The following is a 19,989-nucleotide window of genomic DNA, read 5'->3' on the forward strand; positions in this document are numbered from 1 at the left end:
ATATATCTCATAATCACTCGACCAAACATTTCTTGTTTGATCACGATAAATTGCACGATATGAAGTTTGTTATTGGATGCTGAGATATCTCATAATATCTCATAATCACTCGTGATCAGACAATTTATGCATGCACCACGGAAACCACACCTTAATGTTGTTACAAATATTAAGATATCTCAAGTCAGCACCAGGGAAAGGGATACTTTTATCAAACATTTCTTATGCGATTATCGTGGTCAGACAATTTATGCATGCACCACGTAAACCCCACCTTGATGTTGCGTACAAATATTAAGATATCTCAAGTTGCACCACAGAAAGGAATACTTTTCTCAAATCAATGAGAGATTGATGTTGCATTTTACATAGATGTAGATTGGGTTGGTTGCCAAACTGATAGAAGATCCACAACTAGCTATGGGACCTTCGTTTTGGGAAAACTAGTTACTTAGAAAAGCAAGAAAAAAAATGTGGTAGAAAGATCAAGTACTGAAGCAGAATACATAGAAATGGCTCATGGTACCTGCCTAGTAATATGGATCCAAAGTGTTATTTTCCATTTGGGTGTTAAGAGTTAAGCTTCCCATGACTCTATGTTGTGACAATGAAGCAGTCATCCATATCACAGGAAATTACGTTTTTCATGAAATAACTAAACACATTGAAGTAGATTATCAATTTATCAGAGAGAAGGTTGCTGCCAAGATCATTCAGACTCCTCATGTAAAGTCTACAGATTGCATGATTGATATCTATGCACCAGCTTGAGGGGGAGTGATGGAAATAAAAGGAATAAGCTTTATTGTATTTGATGGACAGAACTATCATTTACCTTTTGTTTAGTCTTTATTTGTCTTATGTCACTATATAAGGGCAATATTGTCCATAAGTTATAATTGGGCTTATTACTTAATGTTATAGGAGGGGTAGAAGTCACAAGTGACCCCTAAGCCACTAACTTTCCCTCTCTCTCTCTCTCTCTCTCTCTCTCTCTCTCTCTCTCTCTCTCTCTCTCCCTTCTTCATCATCATCAACTTTATTTTCTTTCATCTCTTTCTCTTTCTCTCTCTAGACCCTACCAAACTGTTCTCTTCTCTACTTTAATGTCAACTCTCTTAAGGCTCTACAGTAGTGAGCTCCCTTATTTGTTGCTTGACTGCCAGTACGCTGCTATTCTTGTTATTTCTAGGAGTTCAACCTCCTCAACCAATGAGCACAACTCTCTCATTGAAAGACTAGATTAAGAGTTCAACCTCGTCAACCAATGAGCACAACTCTCTCATTGAAAGACTTGATCTAGTTCCAATAACTTCAGCAAATTCTCTACCACTGCTTCTTATGTGAACTATTCCTTTTTGTTTGATGATCTTTCAGGAGTACTCACACCTTATACAAGACAAATGACTAATTCCCACCACTTCCAATACTCCTAATATCATTCTTCTTGTACTTGACATTTGACAGGTTCTTCCACGAGCCAGTTTCAGAGCTTGCTTTCGTCGCAAGCACAAAACTTGCTCCTCACATGAGAAATCAAAGTAGTTTACTACGTCTTTCCCTTTCTACACGCATCTGTGCAGCACCTATTTAGCAACGGCTTACCAAGTCAAGTAAGCCTTCGAACAAGTAATCACATGTTTGGGGTCTTGCTGCCTAACACTGCATACATCTCACATGGAGACTTATCAGCACTACTTGTTCTCACACACTGCCACAACACAGAGGCAACAATAGGAAATCTACTTTGTGGGAGATTCAATGATTATAATCATTTGAGGAAGGATTTCACCAATTATAATCATTTGACAGACGATTACTCACGACATTCACCATCTTGTAAATGCTAAGGCCCTTTGATTATAACCCTTTATGAATCACCAACTGATCATGAGTTCTTTTACAGAACTCCTATGTAGATATATATAAGGATGCTTTAGACTTCTCTAGAACTTCTATAGACGTCTCTAAAAATTCTCTGCCCTTCTCTTAAAAAATAAAACCTCCCTAGGAAATCCAGAATAATCGGCATACCTAATAAAGATTGCACGTGCCTCTCCAAGATTCTTCACATTTCGTAATCATTGCACATAATTCTAGAATACTCTATGCAAGTCAAGAATGTCATCCTGCCTTCCAGAGATTTCCTTATTTGGACTCCTGTCGAAAATAGGCGCAAATGCAAATAGATGAAGCACAATGGAGATAGTCATCCATAAAACAAGTCATTGTGCCCCAACCCCAAACTCTTTCAAAGAAAAGCATATGCTCAGTTGCTAAGATGTGGGAATATCACACTATATTAGAAAATAACAGAATCAAGTACAACGATAGTGTGGTTGTCGTCGCCCCTATCAAATTATTCATTGAAATAACCATCTCAAACTACAGTAATCCACTGCAATAGAATATCGTTTGCCCTTAATAGATGAATGCAATTTACTGCTTAACCCAGAGAAATATGCAACAAATTTTGACTGTTACGCATAGTACAGAAAAACTACCCTGAAAAAAACATTTAGCATAGGTATCTAAATACAGACAACTTAGATCGTGCTTTCATGCAGTGCATATTACATGAATGTGAATGACAAAAGGAATACTACAGTTTGCCTCTGTCACATAGCTCCGACCTAGACCACTAGAAGTTTAATCAACACTTGTCATGGATGGACTGTTATAAAGGAACAACAACAACTTCTCGGACCATATCATTTTATCCATAACAAATTAAGCTTCTTTCTCTGGAGAGTGATCACATTGCTTTCGTATTTAAGTTGCATTGCTCATTGATGACTAGACAAAAATCTCCCAATTAAAGAAATAGTAGTTCATATAACTCAACTAGTATAAAGGTAATGTTATTTACAATGGATGCAGAAAAAGAGAAAACCATATCTACCTTGCCAGTTCGAGTGGAGCTATACAACTTCTCCAGCTGTTGATGTCTCTGCAATTCCGCCTCATCCGTAACCATTACATCAGAGCTTTCATAGCCACTCGAAGTAAATTGTTTAATTACAGCCTGAAAGTCGAGAAAACAAGGTAAAGACCATGGTAAACGGAAATGAAGTTAACTTCATACCAAACTACAACCACCAAAACTACAAGGAAGAAAAATGGAAGAGATCACCAATGCCCAAATTCTTTTATATCTAAAAAGCACATTCAGAGGATCTGATGGAGAGCAAAATTATTCTTATTTTTATTGTTACTCAACTTTAAAGGATAGATATTATAGTTTAGTTTTAGGGTTTATTTCTAGGGTTTTTTCAGTTTTTTAGGGAATCTAGGGTCTTTATTTTATTTTATTTACTTCATAAGTACTATTCACGAGTACTGTTCATGGGTACTATTCACAGTGGTAAAACTGTCAATATAAAATTTATGTTTAAGTTATTGTATTATTGGTTTAAACACTTTTTGTTTACAGGGAACATTAAATTATAATATATAAGAGGTGTGTGAGGCCTTGGGGAGGACAATTCCACAGGATTTTTAGAAATTGAAAAAGAGAAAAGCTTGGGCTTTTGGATTGGGTATGGAGAAGAAACCCTATGTTTCTTTGAATTATGTTTGTGTTTAGCTTTGTTTCTTGCTATTTTTTACTGTTCCCTCAAATTTTTCTGTATCAAATTGGTATCAGAGCCAGCAATCTATACGAAAAGTATTGTATTGTAGCGCTGTGGGGGTCTAGGATTTGCTGATTTTAGCTAAAGTTTTGCCAAAACAACCTTGATCTTGCTGAGCAATATTTTTTTTTGATTATTTACTTAAGGTTTGTGATTTCAACGAACCCATGACAGCGAGAAGGAGCCGCAGATGGGGGATTTTTGTGGATCCAATCCGTGATCACACAGATGACAGAATTGAAGAACTTGAAAGGCAAGTATAGAAGCTGGTGCAGCAATTTGCAAGCTTCAATAATGCGCAAGACGCTGATCTGTCAACCCAAGAGGATCTCGGGTACAAGCTTTTTCACTTTTATACTCCGTGTGGGGAGTAGAGTGATGAGGATAGTAATAGAAGACCTAGATGTGGGGAACATCACTTTAGGGTATTCGATTTGGAGGATGAAATTCTTGATTTTGACACATATTGTATCAAAAATCAACAGGATGTAGAATTGTCATTACAAAATTTATGTTTAAGTTAGGATATATGGGTCAATGTATTATTTGTTTGGACGCTTTTTGTTTACGTGGAACATTAAATTATAATATATAAGAGGTGTGTAGGACCATGTGGGGGACAATTCCACATGATTTTTTGAAATTGAAAAGGAGAAGAGCTTATGCTTTTGGAACCCTATTTGGGGTATGGAGAAGGTTTCTTTTGAATTATGCTTGCGTTTAGCTTCATTTCTTTGTTTCTTGCTGATTTTACTGTTCCCTCAAATTTTCCAGCATCAGGATCCTAACAGTTCTAAAGCAAAAGCCCCAGCAGACAACATCACATAGGCTAACAGCAAAATACAAAAACATATCTATCACCCAAAATGAGTGACTTTATGCAATTTTTTGGAGCCCATACAGATAGGGAACCTTCTCCTTTGACTATACTACAAAGGTAATGTAGACATGGGTTACCACCTTGCAAGACGACAACAAGGGTGCCCCTTGTATGCAGGACAGCCTGAGCATATGCTTAAATGCACATGCATACATGCTTCCAAGCATGACACCCCACACATGTCACAGCATTCCGAACATGTACACCAAAGCACTCCTCTAGTAACTCCACCAAAACCAGAAAAACCAAGACTGCCTTTCAAACTTCGTTTAAAGCATCATTGAGATAATGTATAATGTACCTAGAGGTAGAACTCATTGACATGTGATGTATAATAGGGCTAGATGCCACATGTATAGAAGCTAGTAACAAATCTGGTTCAATGAATTTGATATTAGAAGAACACATAGGAATCACTTGGCAAAGAGCCAAGTTATCTTCCTTAGCAATTTTCACAAAATAAACCAGAAAATACTCTGGTAACAGTGTCACAAGCCGGGAAAATTGAAGTCTAATATCAAGAACAACGTTCATGGAAACCATTGTTAACTCAAACAATCAATAGATGCATCTCATTGATAGCTTCACAGGTCTATGCCTGCTTCAGATAGGCTGTAAGACTTCGAGGAAAAACAAAAGTTACTCAAAGATAAGCACAGAGCAGCTCCAACTTCAAATTTTCATTGAAAAATTTTGTTTACAAGCTGTAGTTTGTTGGACATGGTTTCAAATAGCATCATGCATGCTTTGCCCAAAGAAATACGACAAACATTTCAGCACCTAATACAGATCAATGTATTATTAAAACCTATACGGTTGAAAGGATATAAATATGCTCAGTCTTTTTACAGAGCTAAGAAATGGCTCCTATATCATGTTACCAAATAATAAATCCAGCAAAAATCATGAGACTATGACACTTTCTATGACTAGTGAACCAATGAGTAAAGATGCACAAGAGCGTCTGACTAATGCAACCTTTGGTATCACAACAACTCGACCTTCATCCTCAATTGGAGTGAGGCAAGCTAGAAACAAAGTTTTCCAACGACTAGAAAGCCTAAAATCTAAGAGTAGCACATTGAAATGCAAGCAGCCATATCTAACATAACCACAATATCTTGCAAAATAAACAAATAAAGTCTTCTACATGTGTTTCAGTATTTATGGCTGGTAGATAGAATGGATAAAGCTCACAATAAATAGCCCACAGCACAATAACCAACAGGAACATTTTTCATGAAATCATATATATACATACATACATACATTATGTATTTATGTATGTGTGTCTATAGAGTCCAGGAAATTAGTGAAAATCCAATAGTACTGTTAAAAATTTCCAGACGGCTAATATCCTCTATGTAATTCATTTATTGAATGGAAATTGGATAAATAGCAAATCAATTATATCAATGGATTTATTAATATCAAAGCAAAATGATGGTGCATCATCATCAGAAAATCATACAAAATCACTTGTAGAAGTCTTTGTATAATTTGTTTTTAAAATTTCTATCAAGCTCATTCCATGTAGACAAAAAACCTAAACTTTCTTTGAATCACGAATTCCTCAACCCCAGACGGGATCGACAAAGGAGTCCTCGATTTTCTTCTCTCGCAAAACATGACAACCAGTAATCGATCTGATTGTGGTTCGTGCACCCCAAAGAATTTTCATGACACATCAGAACACCTATTCTAAGGGATTATACTGATTTAATGTACAGTCTGCATCTTCACTCACTCATTTATCCCCAAATCAAGTCATTTTTCATATACGTTCATTTATTTTCTAGCTAACGAATACTTAACCAGCAAAAAAAAAAAAATCAAACATTGGAAGAAAACTTGATCTACTAGTTAAGCATGATTCCCCAAATTAAGCAGTAGCTGTTAAATTCACACTAAATCATGGTGATTTATAAATTGTATACAAAATGGAATAGACATATTTAACAAGAGCGCCAAATGATTCAACTACTATTGAAAAGGCGAAGAGGAGAGCGGTGAGTTAGAAGATCTAAAAGTTGTCACCTGTTGCTGCTTTGCCACCTGCTCCCTGAATTTGCTCGCTTGCTTCCTCAGAGCGTCCATCCTCCAGAGAGAAAGTCAGAGAGAGAAGAGAGAGAAAGGCCCAAAAGACTCAAATGCAAGTTGTGCTATGAGAAGAGGCAAATCAACCCTTTAGAAGTATTTCAGTCTTTTGACTGCTTCCTGAGCTGTAGAAAGTCCAAGGAAGAGAGAGAGAGAGAGAGAGAGAGAAATATCTTTTGCGCGCAGAGGTAAATCTCCCCCACGAAGCTATTGAGTTTTGACTGGCTGGATTCAGCCGGATCCAAGTCGAGAGAGAGAGCGCAGAGGTAAATCTAATGTCTTTATTTTTAATATGAAAATTATTACAAATGTGCATTAATTTTCGTCTCCACAAAAATAAATAAATAAATAAATAAAATTACGGTTCTTTAAATACCGTAAAAGCTATTAGCATCTTAGTACATTAGATAATATGGAATGGAAAAAGTTTATATAGATCCAAGGCTCTATCCAATCAAATTTAAGTCTACCTAAAAAATTTCACTAGGGGCGTATTTGATAATAGAAAGTGGCTTCGAAGTTGAGAACTTCTCAACTTTTCGTGTTTGATAAAAATGAGAACCCCAAATTAAAAGTTTTCATCTTCGCACACCCCCGTGTAAAAAAAGTTGTGATTCAAAAGTTGGAACCTCAAATAGGAAGCTCTAAACTTCCTCCCCATTCGATAACCTAGAGCACTCCTCCCCTTCGATAATCTCTTAGCACATCCCCCCGCTGAGCACCCACCCCACTAAGCACTCCTCTCTGCGCCGCTGAGCACCCACCCCGTTGAGCACCCCTCTTTTCGCAACTTCACATCTCGCTGTTGAGCCAGCCCAGCACGCCATTATCTCAAACAAACCTATGATCCTTGCCATTGATCTTGAGGTATACACTTTATGCTCTCTGTTAATGATCATTGTGTTTGTTCTTGAGCTCTTAAAGCAAATGACTATATTATTGATTTCTGTGTTTGTTCTTGAGCTCTTGAAGCTTAGAGTTATTATACCCTATGATTTTAGGGTACAAGTTTTTTTGTGGGGTTTTTTTTCTCTGTTGACTCTCAATTTGGGTCTCTTTAATTTTTTTTCCTTTGTATTTCTCTCTGTTTTTTTTTTACTGTTTGAAAATGGGTAATGGATTTTACTTGCTTATGAAATGCCCTGTGCACCTAACGTTATACAAACACTGTTGAAAGTGAGTGAGTGCTTTAGAGAGAGAAAGAGTGCTTTTGAAAGTGAGTGCTTTAAAGAGAGAAAGAGAGAGAGTGTGTGTATGTGTTTTCATGGTGGATCTCTGATCTTTCTCTCTACCAAATTTTAGCAAGTACCACCTTTTTTTAGTTCTAGGGTTTTTCTTGTCTGTGCATCTTCTAGTTTCTCATTTTCCATATGCTTGGCCCATAGTTTTTGCAATTGCAAAGCTTGATTAAGAAGAATTATTTTCATGGATTCATTTACTTCTTTCTTGTTCTTTATTTTTAGGGTTATCGTTATTATTATTTAGTCTAGGTTCTTCTCAATTTCATTTGCAACTCCTAGGAACTTTTGACAATGCAGAGCTTGATTTAAAAACAAAAAATAAAAAAAGCTTTTTGTGGGTTCGTATATCTTGCAATTCACTATTGGTTTTAGTTTTTTCTATTTTTTTATGTAGCTTCTACTTCCAATTCTACAAGTGTAGGGGCATTATATTGCAGAGCTTGTATGAAAAAGTGTTTCTTGTGTATTTGTTCTCTTGCATTTGGTTCTTTTTTGTGAGAAAGTTAGCATGTTCTTGAATTTGGTTCTTGTTATTCTTTTCTTTCTTTTTTCTTTTGGTTTCAAAATATTATGCCTTCTGCATCTACAATTCTTGGGACGCTAGTTGTTGTAAAGAGCTTGATTAAGAAGAATTCTATTTATGGCTTTGTTTCTTCCATTTTGTTGGATTGGGGTTTCTTTTTTCGATACGATTTGCCGATTCTGCAACTACTAAGCCATACCTTCTACGGTAAAAGATCTTGGTTGGGAAACATACTTTTTGTTTGCTTCTATTTCACTGTGATTAGATTAGAAACTTAGAGAACTTGAGTTATAGGGAGTTGATTGTGCCCATCGCATATATTTCAGATGACAAACATAGAAAAAAAATGTATTTTCAGCAATTTTTTCCATTAATTTTATCGGGTTTTAAGGCTTATTTCCAAAAAGTTTCAGGGTTTTTAAGACTTCTTTCCAAATATTATCTTTAAAAGTTTTTTTTTCCCCCTAAGACCCATTTTATCTATTCCCTACTTAGAATCAAATCAATGTGGGACTTGCAGGTTCCTTGGAACATTTTAGTCTGTCTTTGCAAATTTTATGTTCTTATTGAGGAACTTTATTTATTTTTCGATTCTGTCCATTTTTTTCCAGTTTTATGCTACATGGATCGTATGATGTTGTGGAACTTTTAGGACCCATCAAGTTTTTTTGCAAACAATACACCTCGTCTCAACTCATCCATTTTATCTGGCTTTTGGTAAAAAAATTCGGGGAAACTTGCCTAAATGTTTCATTTTCACGAGTCTTCACCATCAAACAAACAAATTTCATCAGGCTTCTCTAGTTTTATTTAGAACTTCAAAAACTTGACTTGTAGGAATTAATGACCCTTTTTTATATTTTGTGGTAGAAATTCAGCGATATGGAGCTATTATGTATTTATGTTTCTTGGCTGCCAGGAGGTTCTTGTATGCTATAATTGCAACCTGAAGAATCATTTTCTCATGTTTTTAGAATTGTTATTTTTTACCAGTGGGAAAATCTGTGTAGATATGGGAAACTTTAACCAATTCATGTGGGTCATTATTTGCATTTCTTTGACAAATGACTTAAGTGGCAGACATATTACGTAATAACATTTGAGGTGCTTAGTTCGCATTGCTTGAAGAGGCTTAACTATAATTATAACTTGTTTCGTTTTTATCATTACTTGTTAGATGAAATTTTAGAATTTTTCAGATTATCTTTGTGGTACTGATAAATTGTTTCCATCCCGAGTTTCTTGACTAAATGTAACTTATGTTTGTCATAAACTTGATTTTATCTCTTAAATGTAAATGCTAGTTGGGTAGAGAAGATATCTCATGAATGGTGATTATTCTTTGCTCCTAATCATCCATTCATCACCCTAATGTTTGCTGGAACTTAGTGGTTCTATTCGATTATTTGGGGTCATGTTATTTGATCATTGATCATTTGATTTTTTTTCATTTATCGAATGTTGTTGTACTTTGGGCTTCTCTTTCCATGGCTGTTGATTAATGCGTATAATATAGAATTTGTTCAATGCCTAGAAATAACCATGTTGTCTCTTTCTTACATCACACACGCATGTGTGTGCTGGTGAAATTGAAGTATTGTGAAATTGAAATTGGGTTGGTTTTGAAATCTTATGTGAGTGCTTCTATGATGAATTTACTGATGTAGCTTTTGTGTATTGGATGTGAATTTCCTTGGTAAATTATGAATGTTTAATGTTCTATGAATCTATCAATACATAAACTTCAGTATGCCCTTTGTGAAACTGTTCATGCAAATGGTAAATTGATTGTACTTGAAGGGCTTTTATGAAGGGTTTTTTTTGAGGTTTTTCTTTTTTTAAAATTGGTAAAATCGATAAAAAAAGAGAGATGCTTGTGGAGAGAGAGAAAGAGAGAGTTTCTTTGGTTTTTCTAGCCTGCTCATGTAGGGAAGAGACCTCCAACGACCTTTTTCCTGCAGAGTAAAAGATAGTTCCTCGACCAGAGAGCTACATAGCACTTTGTTTCAAAATTGGGTGGCCTTATTGGGTTACCGGTTAATCTTGAGATATGAGCACAAGATCGCATTTGTACAGTATGCAATCCCAAGATATAAAGCAACCGTCTTAAAGATGGATGCAAATAGGTGGTCCATCTAAAAACAAATGAAACTAACGGTTCAAATGTTTTCTTAGTAAAATTATATTCATGATCTCCATGTTAGAGATTACACGTCCTTAAAAATTATGTCCAAAAACCCATCTCAAAAATAAATTTTTAAGATGTGACTCATTTCTACATAATCTCATAGAAATCGTGCCCTTAATACAAAGAAAACAAAATGAAAAAGAAAAAAAAACAAAAAACAAAAAAAAGCTCTAATATTTATTTAATTCATCAGTGATGTGACTACGCCCATGACTAATGACAATCCATGGTTAACTTCTAATCACACACATACCTGTTTCTTTTGAATTTTGTGAGAATGAGAAATTGAGAACTATTTTACAGCTCCCTTCTCGTTTCCTTTTTAACAAAAAAAAATAAGGCTAAAATAGAAGTAGATTTTTTTTACAAAAGCATAATTTTAACCAGTACCAAAGAGCCTACTCCTGTAAATTTCATCTCTCGAAAACTTGGATTGAGCTCGGATCTCCTAGATCTGAACATGAAAACCAAAACTATATCTAGGGCTTCTCCCTAACCATTTCTAGGGCGTTCTGAGATTCTCTCTGATCAATTAATTGATTTTTAAGCTTTTATTTGAGATTAAACATTGGAAATTTCTAGGGTTTTATCGGTATGTTCGAGTCATTACGCGAAATTTAAGCTTGTTTCTTAGCTTATGCTACATTTCTGCTTTTTTTTTTTCCTCTTTTTGTGGTGGAATAGCTCTCTTGGTTGTGATATTAGTTCTTAGTTTCATGTACTCATGTTTAATCCATGATTCTAGTGGTTTTACACTGATTCTTCATTACTGCATTATGATTTCTCGTACTGAAATTGAGTGTTTTGTTTATCTCAGAAGGAATTTGATCAATTTCAGTCATTATTTAATATTGAATTTTAGACTTGTCAGAACTATGAAAAAAAATTCCGAAATTTCATCTCGAACTCTTTTTAGTCGTTACTTGTTAGACTGTACTCAACATCATCGTGAGAGCCTTTTCCCAACTATTTGGGATCGGCTAATTCTTTAGACTGTCTTACACATAAAATGAGCATGTGTAATGAAAGTTTATGCACACTGTTACACTGTGATTTTCCAGCAACATAGCTTGTCTTTGCATGACCTGAGTAAGCCCCAAATCTTCCTGATTTTCATAGAAAAATCTGTGATCATGTGCCTATATGTATCTAATGAAAATTGAGAGAAGTTTATGACAAGATTTGGCATGAGTTAAGGGCAAATCGATTATCATGATAAATGGCACTGTGCTTGTTTTGTTATGATTTTTCGAGCAACAATGGCTTGCCTTTGTATGATGAAATGAATAATGAAACCCTTCAAATTATTGGGGAAAAACTTGTGAATCAATGGGGCATATGTATCTAATGAAAATTTGAAGCTATGAACAAATCTTTAAAGCATGCTATGACTGTGACATGAAAATCTAGGGACTGTGCATAATTTTGTAATACATGTTTGGCCCCCCAAATGGTGTCGGAATTTCCTCAAATTGCCACCATTAGAAAGATATCTAAGTCTATTTTAATCTTTATTTTTGGGCTTAGCTGAGATTTTGAATAATTTGAAAGTTGTGCTTCATTTTATGCACCTATGTCAATGTTGATAGATCCTACCAATTTCCAGAAATGCACTGAAGTTTTGTTTAGCCAAATGAAGTCCAAAAGACTTGAAATTATAGCCATTTGCAAGATACACAAGTGCACTACAATTTCATATTTTAGTCTTGTTCAAATTCTGCATAATTGGAGATTTATATTCTAAAAAGTGTGGATCTCACTGTTGACAGATTTCACAGAAACTCAGAATTTTCGCATCTGTTGGGACTAGTTTTTAATGACCAAATGGAACCCATTTTCGTCCTAACCACTGCCATTTGAAAATTCTATAAGTTAGCTTGAACTCACATGTTTAGCACTTTTGGCAATTCCTTCTTGATTTCGAGTTATGGACAGAATTTCAAATATATGTCATCGTCTTTACTACACAACAATTTTCAGATGAAGTGTCTCTGTTCTTTTGTATTTTGAGGGGCCAAATAAGGTCCAATTACTCTCAAACCACCATTATTTGAAAGATAGTTATGTTTAAAATAAAATTGATGTTGAAACTATCTTTAAATTCTAAATAAATTGAGAGTTATGACCCTGTTTTTGATAGGATGTCATTGCTTGAAATTACAGGAAATGCCCTTATGTGACACTAATACTATCTGATTCTATTTATGATATTGATGCTTATGATTCTGGGCACGACACAATGGGTCATCCATTGGTAGTGGATACTGCATTTCTGTTATCTGATTTTAATGCTTATGATTCTGGCCACTACGCAATGGGTCCTCCTTTGGTAGTGGATGAGTACGCCATGGGTCCTCCATTGACATTTTTAAATATCATTGAGTTGTGAATGTTACTTGATACAGATGCACCAGTGCTGAATATAAGTAATGTTCAAGTTATTACAGGTTATTGTTGAGTGGGCTGATTTCTTGCTGCTTGCATTATGCATGTGTGTTTGAATGGGCTGATTTCTTAGTTCTTGTATTTTTTATTATGTATGTTTAAACTATTACAGGTTATTATATGTAAGTTCAAATGCCGTGTACCATTATAATCTTGCCGAGAGAGTAAGAGAGAGAGCACACAACATATGATTATATAGAATATAATAGATTTGTTCTCTCCCTATTTTAGAATGGATCCAAACACATCATCAAGCATAGAGAATGAGAATATAGGATCTAAGAGGAACTTGCAATGGACACATGCAGAAGATGATCATTTCATTGAACTTATGGAAAAGGAGAGTAGGGCTGTATCCAAGGCAAGAGGGAAGGCTTTAAAAAGGATCCTGGAAACGGATGGTAGAAGCAATGACAATTAAATTTGGGCCATTAAACATGGAAAGTAGGTTAAAGAACAAGTATAAGTTCTTCAAAACTATGTACAATAACATTAAAAAACTTATGAATGTATCCGGGTTTGGATGGGATGCAAGGAGGAGGATAGTAACAGCGGAGAGTGTTATTTGCATTGAATACTTAGCAGTATGCAATTACTCATTTGCATAGGCTTTAAAATTTTTGAATATATTAAAATACGAATATCGATAAAAATAATTTATCATCTTTTTATATGTAGGAGAATGCATGGGCAAATAAATACCATAACAAGACTTTGCCCAAATATTCGCTCCTAAGTAAGATCTATGAGGGCAACACAACAGATGGGACGTACAAATCGATTAGGGGTGGCATTACAATTGAGCCAGAAAGGCCCGAAACTCCATTCTCTAATGATCCAGGTCCAATTTAGCTCATCCTCGTCTGATGACCCAGTATCATTTGGATAAAAAAGACGACGGTCCCATACTCCTATAGAAACACAACGCCGATCAAAGCAACCCACTTTCAACGACTCCATGACTAAAGTCATGATAGAGGTGGCCGATAACATTAAAATGCTAGCACGAGAAACCACAAGTAACAACGGTACTCCTGTGGTAAATGTTCCGTCCAAGGTTAGGAAAGACGCCTTAAAGGTTGTTGAAGACATGTGGAAAGCAGGTGAAGTTGGTGATGATGTCTTTGTCATGGCGGCAAGGATCTTCCAAGATCCTACAAAGACAGAGATGCTATTAAACTTACTGGATCCAAGGATACGAAGGGCTTACTTGGATGAAGAGATGAAACACCTCTAAATACTTGATTGACTATGTTTACTTTATGGTTTCCATATTATAAATATGTATGTGGATGACTTCTTGCATTTGTAATTCTATGGTTTCTTTCATTTTAATATCAAAGATTGCTTCATGGTTTTCGTTATGGATGTAGATGGCTTCCTTTATATTATAGTTTGATAGAGATTACTTTATGCTTTGCATTTTATAAATATGTATTGGATAAATTCTTTCATTTGTATTTGGATGGTTTCTTTCAATAAAATGTCAAAGGTTGCTTCATGGTTTTCTTTATGGATGTGGATAGCTTCTTTCTTATTATGGTTTGATAGAGGTTATTTTATGGTTTGCATTTTATAAATATGTATTGGATAATGTGGGTGGTTTCTTTCAATTTAATGTCAAAGGTTGCTTCATGGTTTTCTTTATGGATGTGGATGACTTCTTTCATATTATGGTTTGATTTAATGTGGGTGCCTTCTTCTATTTCTAGTTATGGATCCCCAACAACGTCGGTTGGTGGTAATCTTATATCTTACATATATAATGTGGTGCATTATATGTTGGTATATCACTACGTAAAAGAGGAGAAGGCGTGTTCATACTTCAATTTTTACTGAGGCCAATTATATCCAATACTTGTTGTTAGGGCACCCTCGTAAGTGCTTCGACCAATTACAAATGGAAAGTTGTGCTTTTATCAATCTATGTAATTTGTTAAAGCAGAGGACAAACATTACAGATACAAGATATTTGACAGTTGATGAACAAGTAGCCATATTTTTAAGTACCGTCACACACGATCAACAGAATAGGGTGGTCCAGGAACGGTTCCAACATTCAGGGCAGACCATAAGTTAGTACTTCCATAGAATTTTACAAGCCATCTTACAATTGGAACCCATGTTCTTGCAACCAACAAGCAATGAAACATCAGGCCACATTGCTAGTGATACACTACGATTTTATCCATATTTCAAGGTATGCGAGTGTCAAATAATTTACATTATTCTCACATCCATTGAGAATTAATATATAATATGTTGATTTTTTTATCTTAATAGGATTGTGTCGGAGTTATTAATGGGACTCATGTCCCTACTCGAGTTCGTAGTCGATTGCATAATTGTTTTTGAAACAGAAATGTTTTTTAAGCCAGAATGTTATGGATGTGGTTGGTTTCGATATGTGCTTCCATTATGTACTTGCAGGTTGGGAAGGATCCACATCAGATTCTAAAGTCCTATATGACGCAATTAGTAATGAAGGCAGTAGGTTTGCAGTGCTTGTGGGTAACTTCATTCCTTCCTAGGTTTCGTTGCTTCAGTTTGTACAATATTTCTAGTGTAATATTTGGCCTTACAATATACTCATTGCACAAACATGGTACATGAAAATATTACCTTGTAGATGGTGGGTATCCTACTATTCGTGGTTTCATAGGACCATATCGAAGAGTCCGTTACCATCTAAACGAATTTACTTCAGGCCCATGAGCTCTCTAGAATCACAAAGAGTTATTCAACAAGTGGCATTCCATGCTTAGAAATGTGGTGGAGAGGTTTGGACTTTGGAAGGCTAGATTTCATGTACTCAGGAATCAAATACAGTATTCTTTACGAACACATGTTGATGTAGTTATTGCATGTGCAATATTGCACAACTACATCATGATGACTCGGGGAGCCGATAGCAGAAGGGAGCTACGTTTTTGAAGGAGGGTTGAGAGTCAACTTGTAATTAACGGAGATGATGGTTTTTCGCAATTGACTTAGGGGCATGTTGATTATGACGTTGGCGTCAATCTACGAGATGCCATAACGAAGCAGTTGTGGGAGGCCTACCTAAGTCACTAGCACTTGTAATTAAATATTGTTCTGCATTTCATATGAAATTTTTATGTTGTGTTTATTCTATTGCATTTTGAATTATGTATGTTTAAACTATTACAGGTTATTGTTGAATGGGGTTTTGTACATGGTTTTCTTTATGGGTGCATGAATTGTGAATGTTGCTTGATACAGATGCTTCAATATTGAATATAAGTAGTGGTCAAGTTATTGAATGATATTGTTGAATGAGCTAATTTCTTACTGCTTGCATTGTGCATGTGTATTTGAATGGGTTGATTTCTTACAGGTTATTGTTTATGGGTGCAAGAATTATGAATGCTGCTTGATACAAAGGCATCAGTGCTGAATATATGTAGCACTCAAGTTATTGCAGGTTATTGTTGAATGGGTTGATTTTGTACTGCTTGTATTGTGCATGTGTATTTGAATGGGTTGATTTCTTAGTTCTTGTATTTTGAATTATGTATGTTTAAACTATTACATGTTAATTATTGAATGGGCTGGTTTTGTACATAGTTTTCTTTTTATGTGCGCATAAATTGTGAATGTTGCTTGATACAGATGCATCAGTGCTGAAGTTATTACATGTTATGATTTGTTATTACATCTCTAGAATGGAAGTGTGTAATATATACAATTGCTACTCAGTTGTATATTCCATGGGATGGTCTTCTTCCAATAAAATGATAAATGGTATAAAAGAGGGACGAGAACCCCCTAGAGCAGGATATGATCACAATGGTGGTCCTACTTCTTCATCACCACTCATAATTTCATCAAATGTGGATTACCCCGATGGAGTATAGTTTTCTGTAGCGCATTAGATATTATACATCCTTTTTCTAAAACATGTAATGCCTCCATAGAGTTTCAATATTTTGACCGCAAGTGTCTTGCATATAAACTTTAATCGTAGTTTATCCATTAGGCCACATACCATGCAAATCTTGAAATGTTCATTGATTAGTGAATTTATTCTATTATGCATTTTACATTTTTTTTTTTTTTTGAAAAGATCTTTTTGGTTCCAATGCCATGATATAAAACATTTTGCATTTTTATTTTCACTGTTTATAAGTACCATATATTTTGTCAAAAAAAATATATTGAAAAAGTGAATGCACAAAAACAAAATCGTGGAAACACAAAATCATGCAAACAAAAAATTGTTACAAGAATCAGATAGAGACTACAAATCTCATAAAGGTAGACTACATTTCTTTATGGATTTTGCTTGTCTTCATGCATGTCCATACTTCTTTGCAAAAAAAGAAACTATGTGCACCTATTCTTTACAAAAAAAAGAAACAGAAAATAAGTTACATGACTACCACTGATTTAGGAAACTTCAAAATGATATGCGTTTTATAAAAATTACATGACTGCCACTGATTTTGGAAAACTTCAAGTGATATTTTCCCCATGATATTTGTTTTAGTAAGGACTATAAGCCAGTTTGGAAACCAAAATGCAATTTTCTCATGTAGTGTTAGTGGTGGACATATGAAAAATGTAACTCTTGCTATTGGGATGAAAGCCGGTCTTTTTTCTAATCCAATACAAATACCCAGTTCTTCTTTAACTTCTCAGGAGGTTATCAAACACAGAAACTAGGAACTTCTTAACCTCTTAGGAGATTATCAAACACAGAAACCAAGAACTTCTTAACTTCCCAGGGAAGTTATCAAACACAGAAACCAGGAACTTTTTAAGCTCACAGAACTTAAAAACTTCCAATTTACAGTTGTTGAACTTGCTTCCAGTTATCAAACAGACCCTAGAAGTGGTTGCCTAAATATTCTTAAATTGATTATCTCAACATCAAGATATATGGATATGAGAAAAAAAACATATAGTGTATTTTCTAACGCATTTTTGGACCATCAATTTTCAAGATTTTCAAGTTTTCATAGCTCTCTCAGACTATACTATTTTTTAAGCTTTAAACTTCATAAATAAAGATGAAAATATATTTTAAGGCTATCAAAAAGATTTCCAACATGGAAACCACATTTCTCGACACTATTTGAAAGTAGGCTCTAATTTGATTGTTTAGAGCCTAGGCTCTATACAAACCGCACCCATATGGAATATACATGATATACATTAAATACATATTAATGTGGATATATATATATATATATATATATATATATATATATATATATATATATATATATATATATATATATATATATATATATATATATATATATATATATATATATATATCTTTCGGTTAGCTCAAAGCACTGTTCATACCTTTTCACCGACATCTTCACATGAAGCATCTTCACATGAAGACTTGCTTTTACTGACCTAAGATAATAATTTGAAGTCCGCCATACGCTTATAAAAGGAGAAGGGGTTCCTCAGCAGAGGGAGAGAGCGAAGGAGGGGGAAAGAGATTTGTCTTGTGAGTTTTTGAGATTTGCCTTGTGAGTTTTTGAATGTTTGAATGTTTGAGTGTCTTATGAGCTTGAGTTAAAGGGGTTCGAGTGTTTGAGTACTGTGCGAACCATATATGTGTGATTGTCACTGGGATCGTCTATCCAGCTATTGTCCTGAAGAGTGGAAGCTTTTTTCTAGTTTTTGCAAGTGTTGCATGTAAGTGTTTCAATTTCTTTCCTTATGCAGTTTAAATTTATATAAGAACTTGGAATGTTGTCTATTATTCATCTTTTCATAGTACTTTATAATTTTTCATAGATATATAACATCTTATTTAGTTCTCTCTCTTTCTCTCTCTCTCTCTCTCTCTCTCTCTCTCTCTCTATATATATATATATATATATATATGTATATATATATATTAGATACCTATTAATATGGATATATATATGTAGAGATATATATTGATAAGGTTATTGGTCTTCATACCTCTTGATTACGATAAGATTTGGCATTTATCTGATATATTTATCCACAATAATAATTAAGGATAAATACCATCAGTTATGGATAGGTACGACCTAAATATGCTAGGCATCCATATGTAGAGATATATATTGATAATGTTATTGGTGTTCATATCTATTGATTATGATAAGATTTGGTATTTATTTGATGTATTTATAGCCACTAGCAGTTAAGGATGAACACCATCAGTTATGGATAGATACCACCTATAGGCATTTTATAGGGTAGTTAAAATGTTGTATAATATAGCTTAGATTTTACGGTATTTAAAGTACTGTAATATTAATTGACTAAGAAAAATTATTGACGAAAATTAAAGAAAAAGGGTGTGGACGAGGTTTTTATAAAAGTTTGGGGTTTTTTTATAAATAGATGAAAATTAAAGTACATTTGTGAAAATTTTCCTTGTTTTATTGTTGAATCTAATTGATCTTCTCGACATCGATATGTATGAATATAAATAAAAGAAAATTTGAGTCAAAAAAATAGTGCATATTGCAACATATTATATAGACCGTCCATTTTCAAGATTTTCATATATTTATACATCTACTTGATTTTAACCATTTTTGAAGTTTAAAATTTTCTAATTATATATAAAAATAGATTTTAAAATAACCTTAAAAAAATTATTAGCAACCTTTCCCTTTTTCTGTCTAAATAATTTTACGCTCCCCCGTGAGCATTTTATACCTAGGTTAAAATACAAACTAGAAGCAGACCATATATAAATTTGCGAAAATATCTCCATGTCCTCTATTTTTAGGTTTTATTTCACAATATGACCAAGGTTTTAAAAAATATCTTGGAGCATAAAAATAGTAGATTTTATTTCTTCTAACCCTTGAGCTAATTTAAACCTATTTTTTTAGGCCAAACAAATCTAAAAAGATATGCCTTTTCTAAAAGCCATACTTCTAAATTTCTAGAGAGAGAGAAGGGTTTCATGAAGGTGAGAGGTTATCGGGAGGAGAGAGAGTATGAGAGACACA

At 34.4% G+C, this 19,989-nt stretch overlaps 1 protein-coding gene across 2 annotated transcripts in view; it reads right to left on the minus strand.

Moving 5' to 3' along the window:
* The window catches only part of LOC18439172 (SH3 domain-containing protein), a 36,951-nt gene extending 29,937 nt beyond the window's left edge, over positions 1-7,014 (minus strand). For both annotated transcript variants that reach the window (XM_011626924.3, XM_088858162.1), the window contains exons 1-2: positions 6,550-7,014; positions 2,903-3,025 (exon numbers count right to left, since the gene is read on the minus strand). In XM_011626924.3, coding sequence (XP_011625226.2) covers positions 2,903-3,025; positions 6,550-6,609 — 183 coding nt within the window. In that variant the 5' untranslated portion in view covers positions 6,610-7,014. The remainder of the gene's footprint in view (positions 1-2,902; positions 3,026-6,549) is intronic.
* Positions 7,015-19,989: the final 12,975 nt, after the last annotated feature.

The sequence above is a fragment of the Amborella trichopoda genome, chromosome 2 (assembly GCF_054954075.1).
Source record: "Amborella trichopoda isolate Santa Cruz 75 chromosome 2, AtrichopodaSantaCruz75HAP2 v2.0, whole genome shotgun sequence".
NCBI lineage: Eukaryota > Viridiplantae > Streptophyta > Magnoliopsida > Amborellales > Amborellaceae > Amborella > Amborella trichopoda.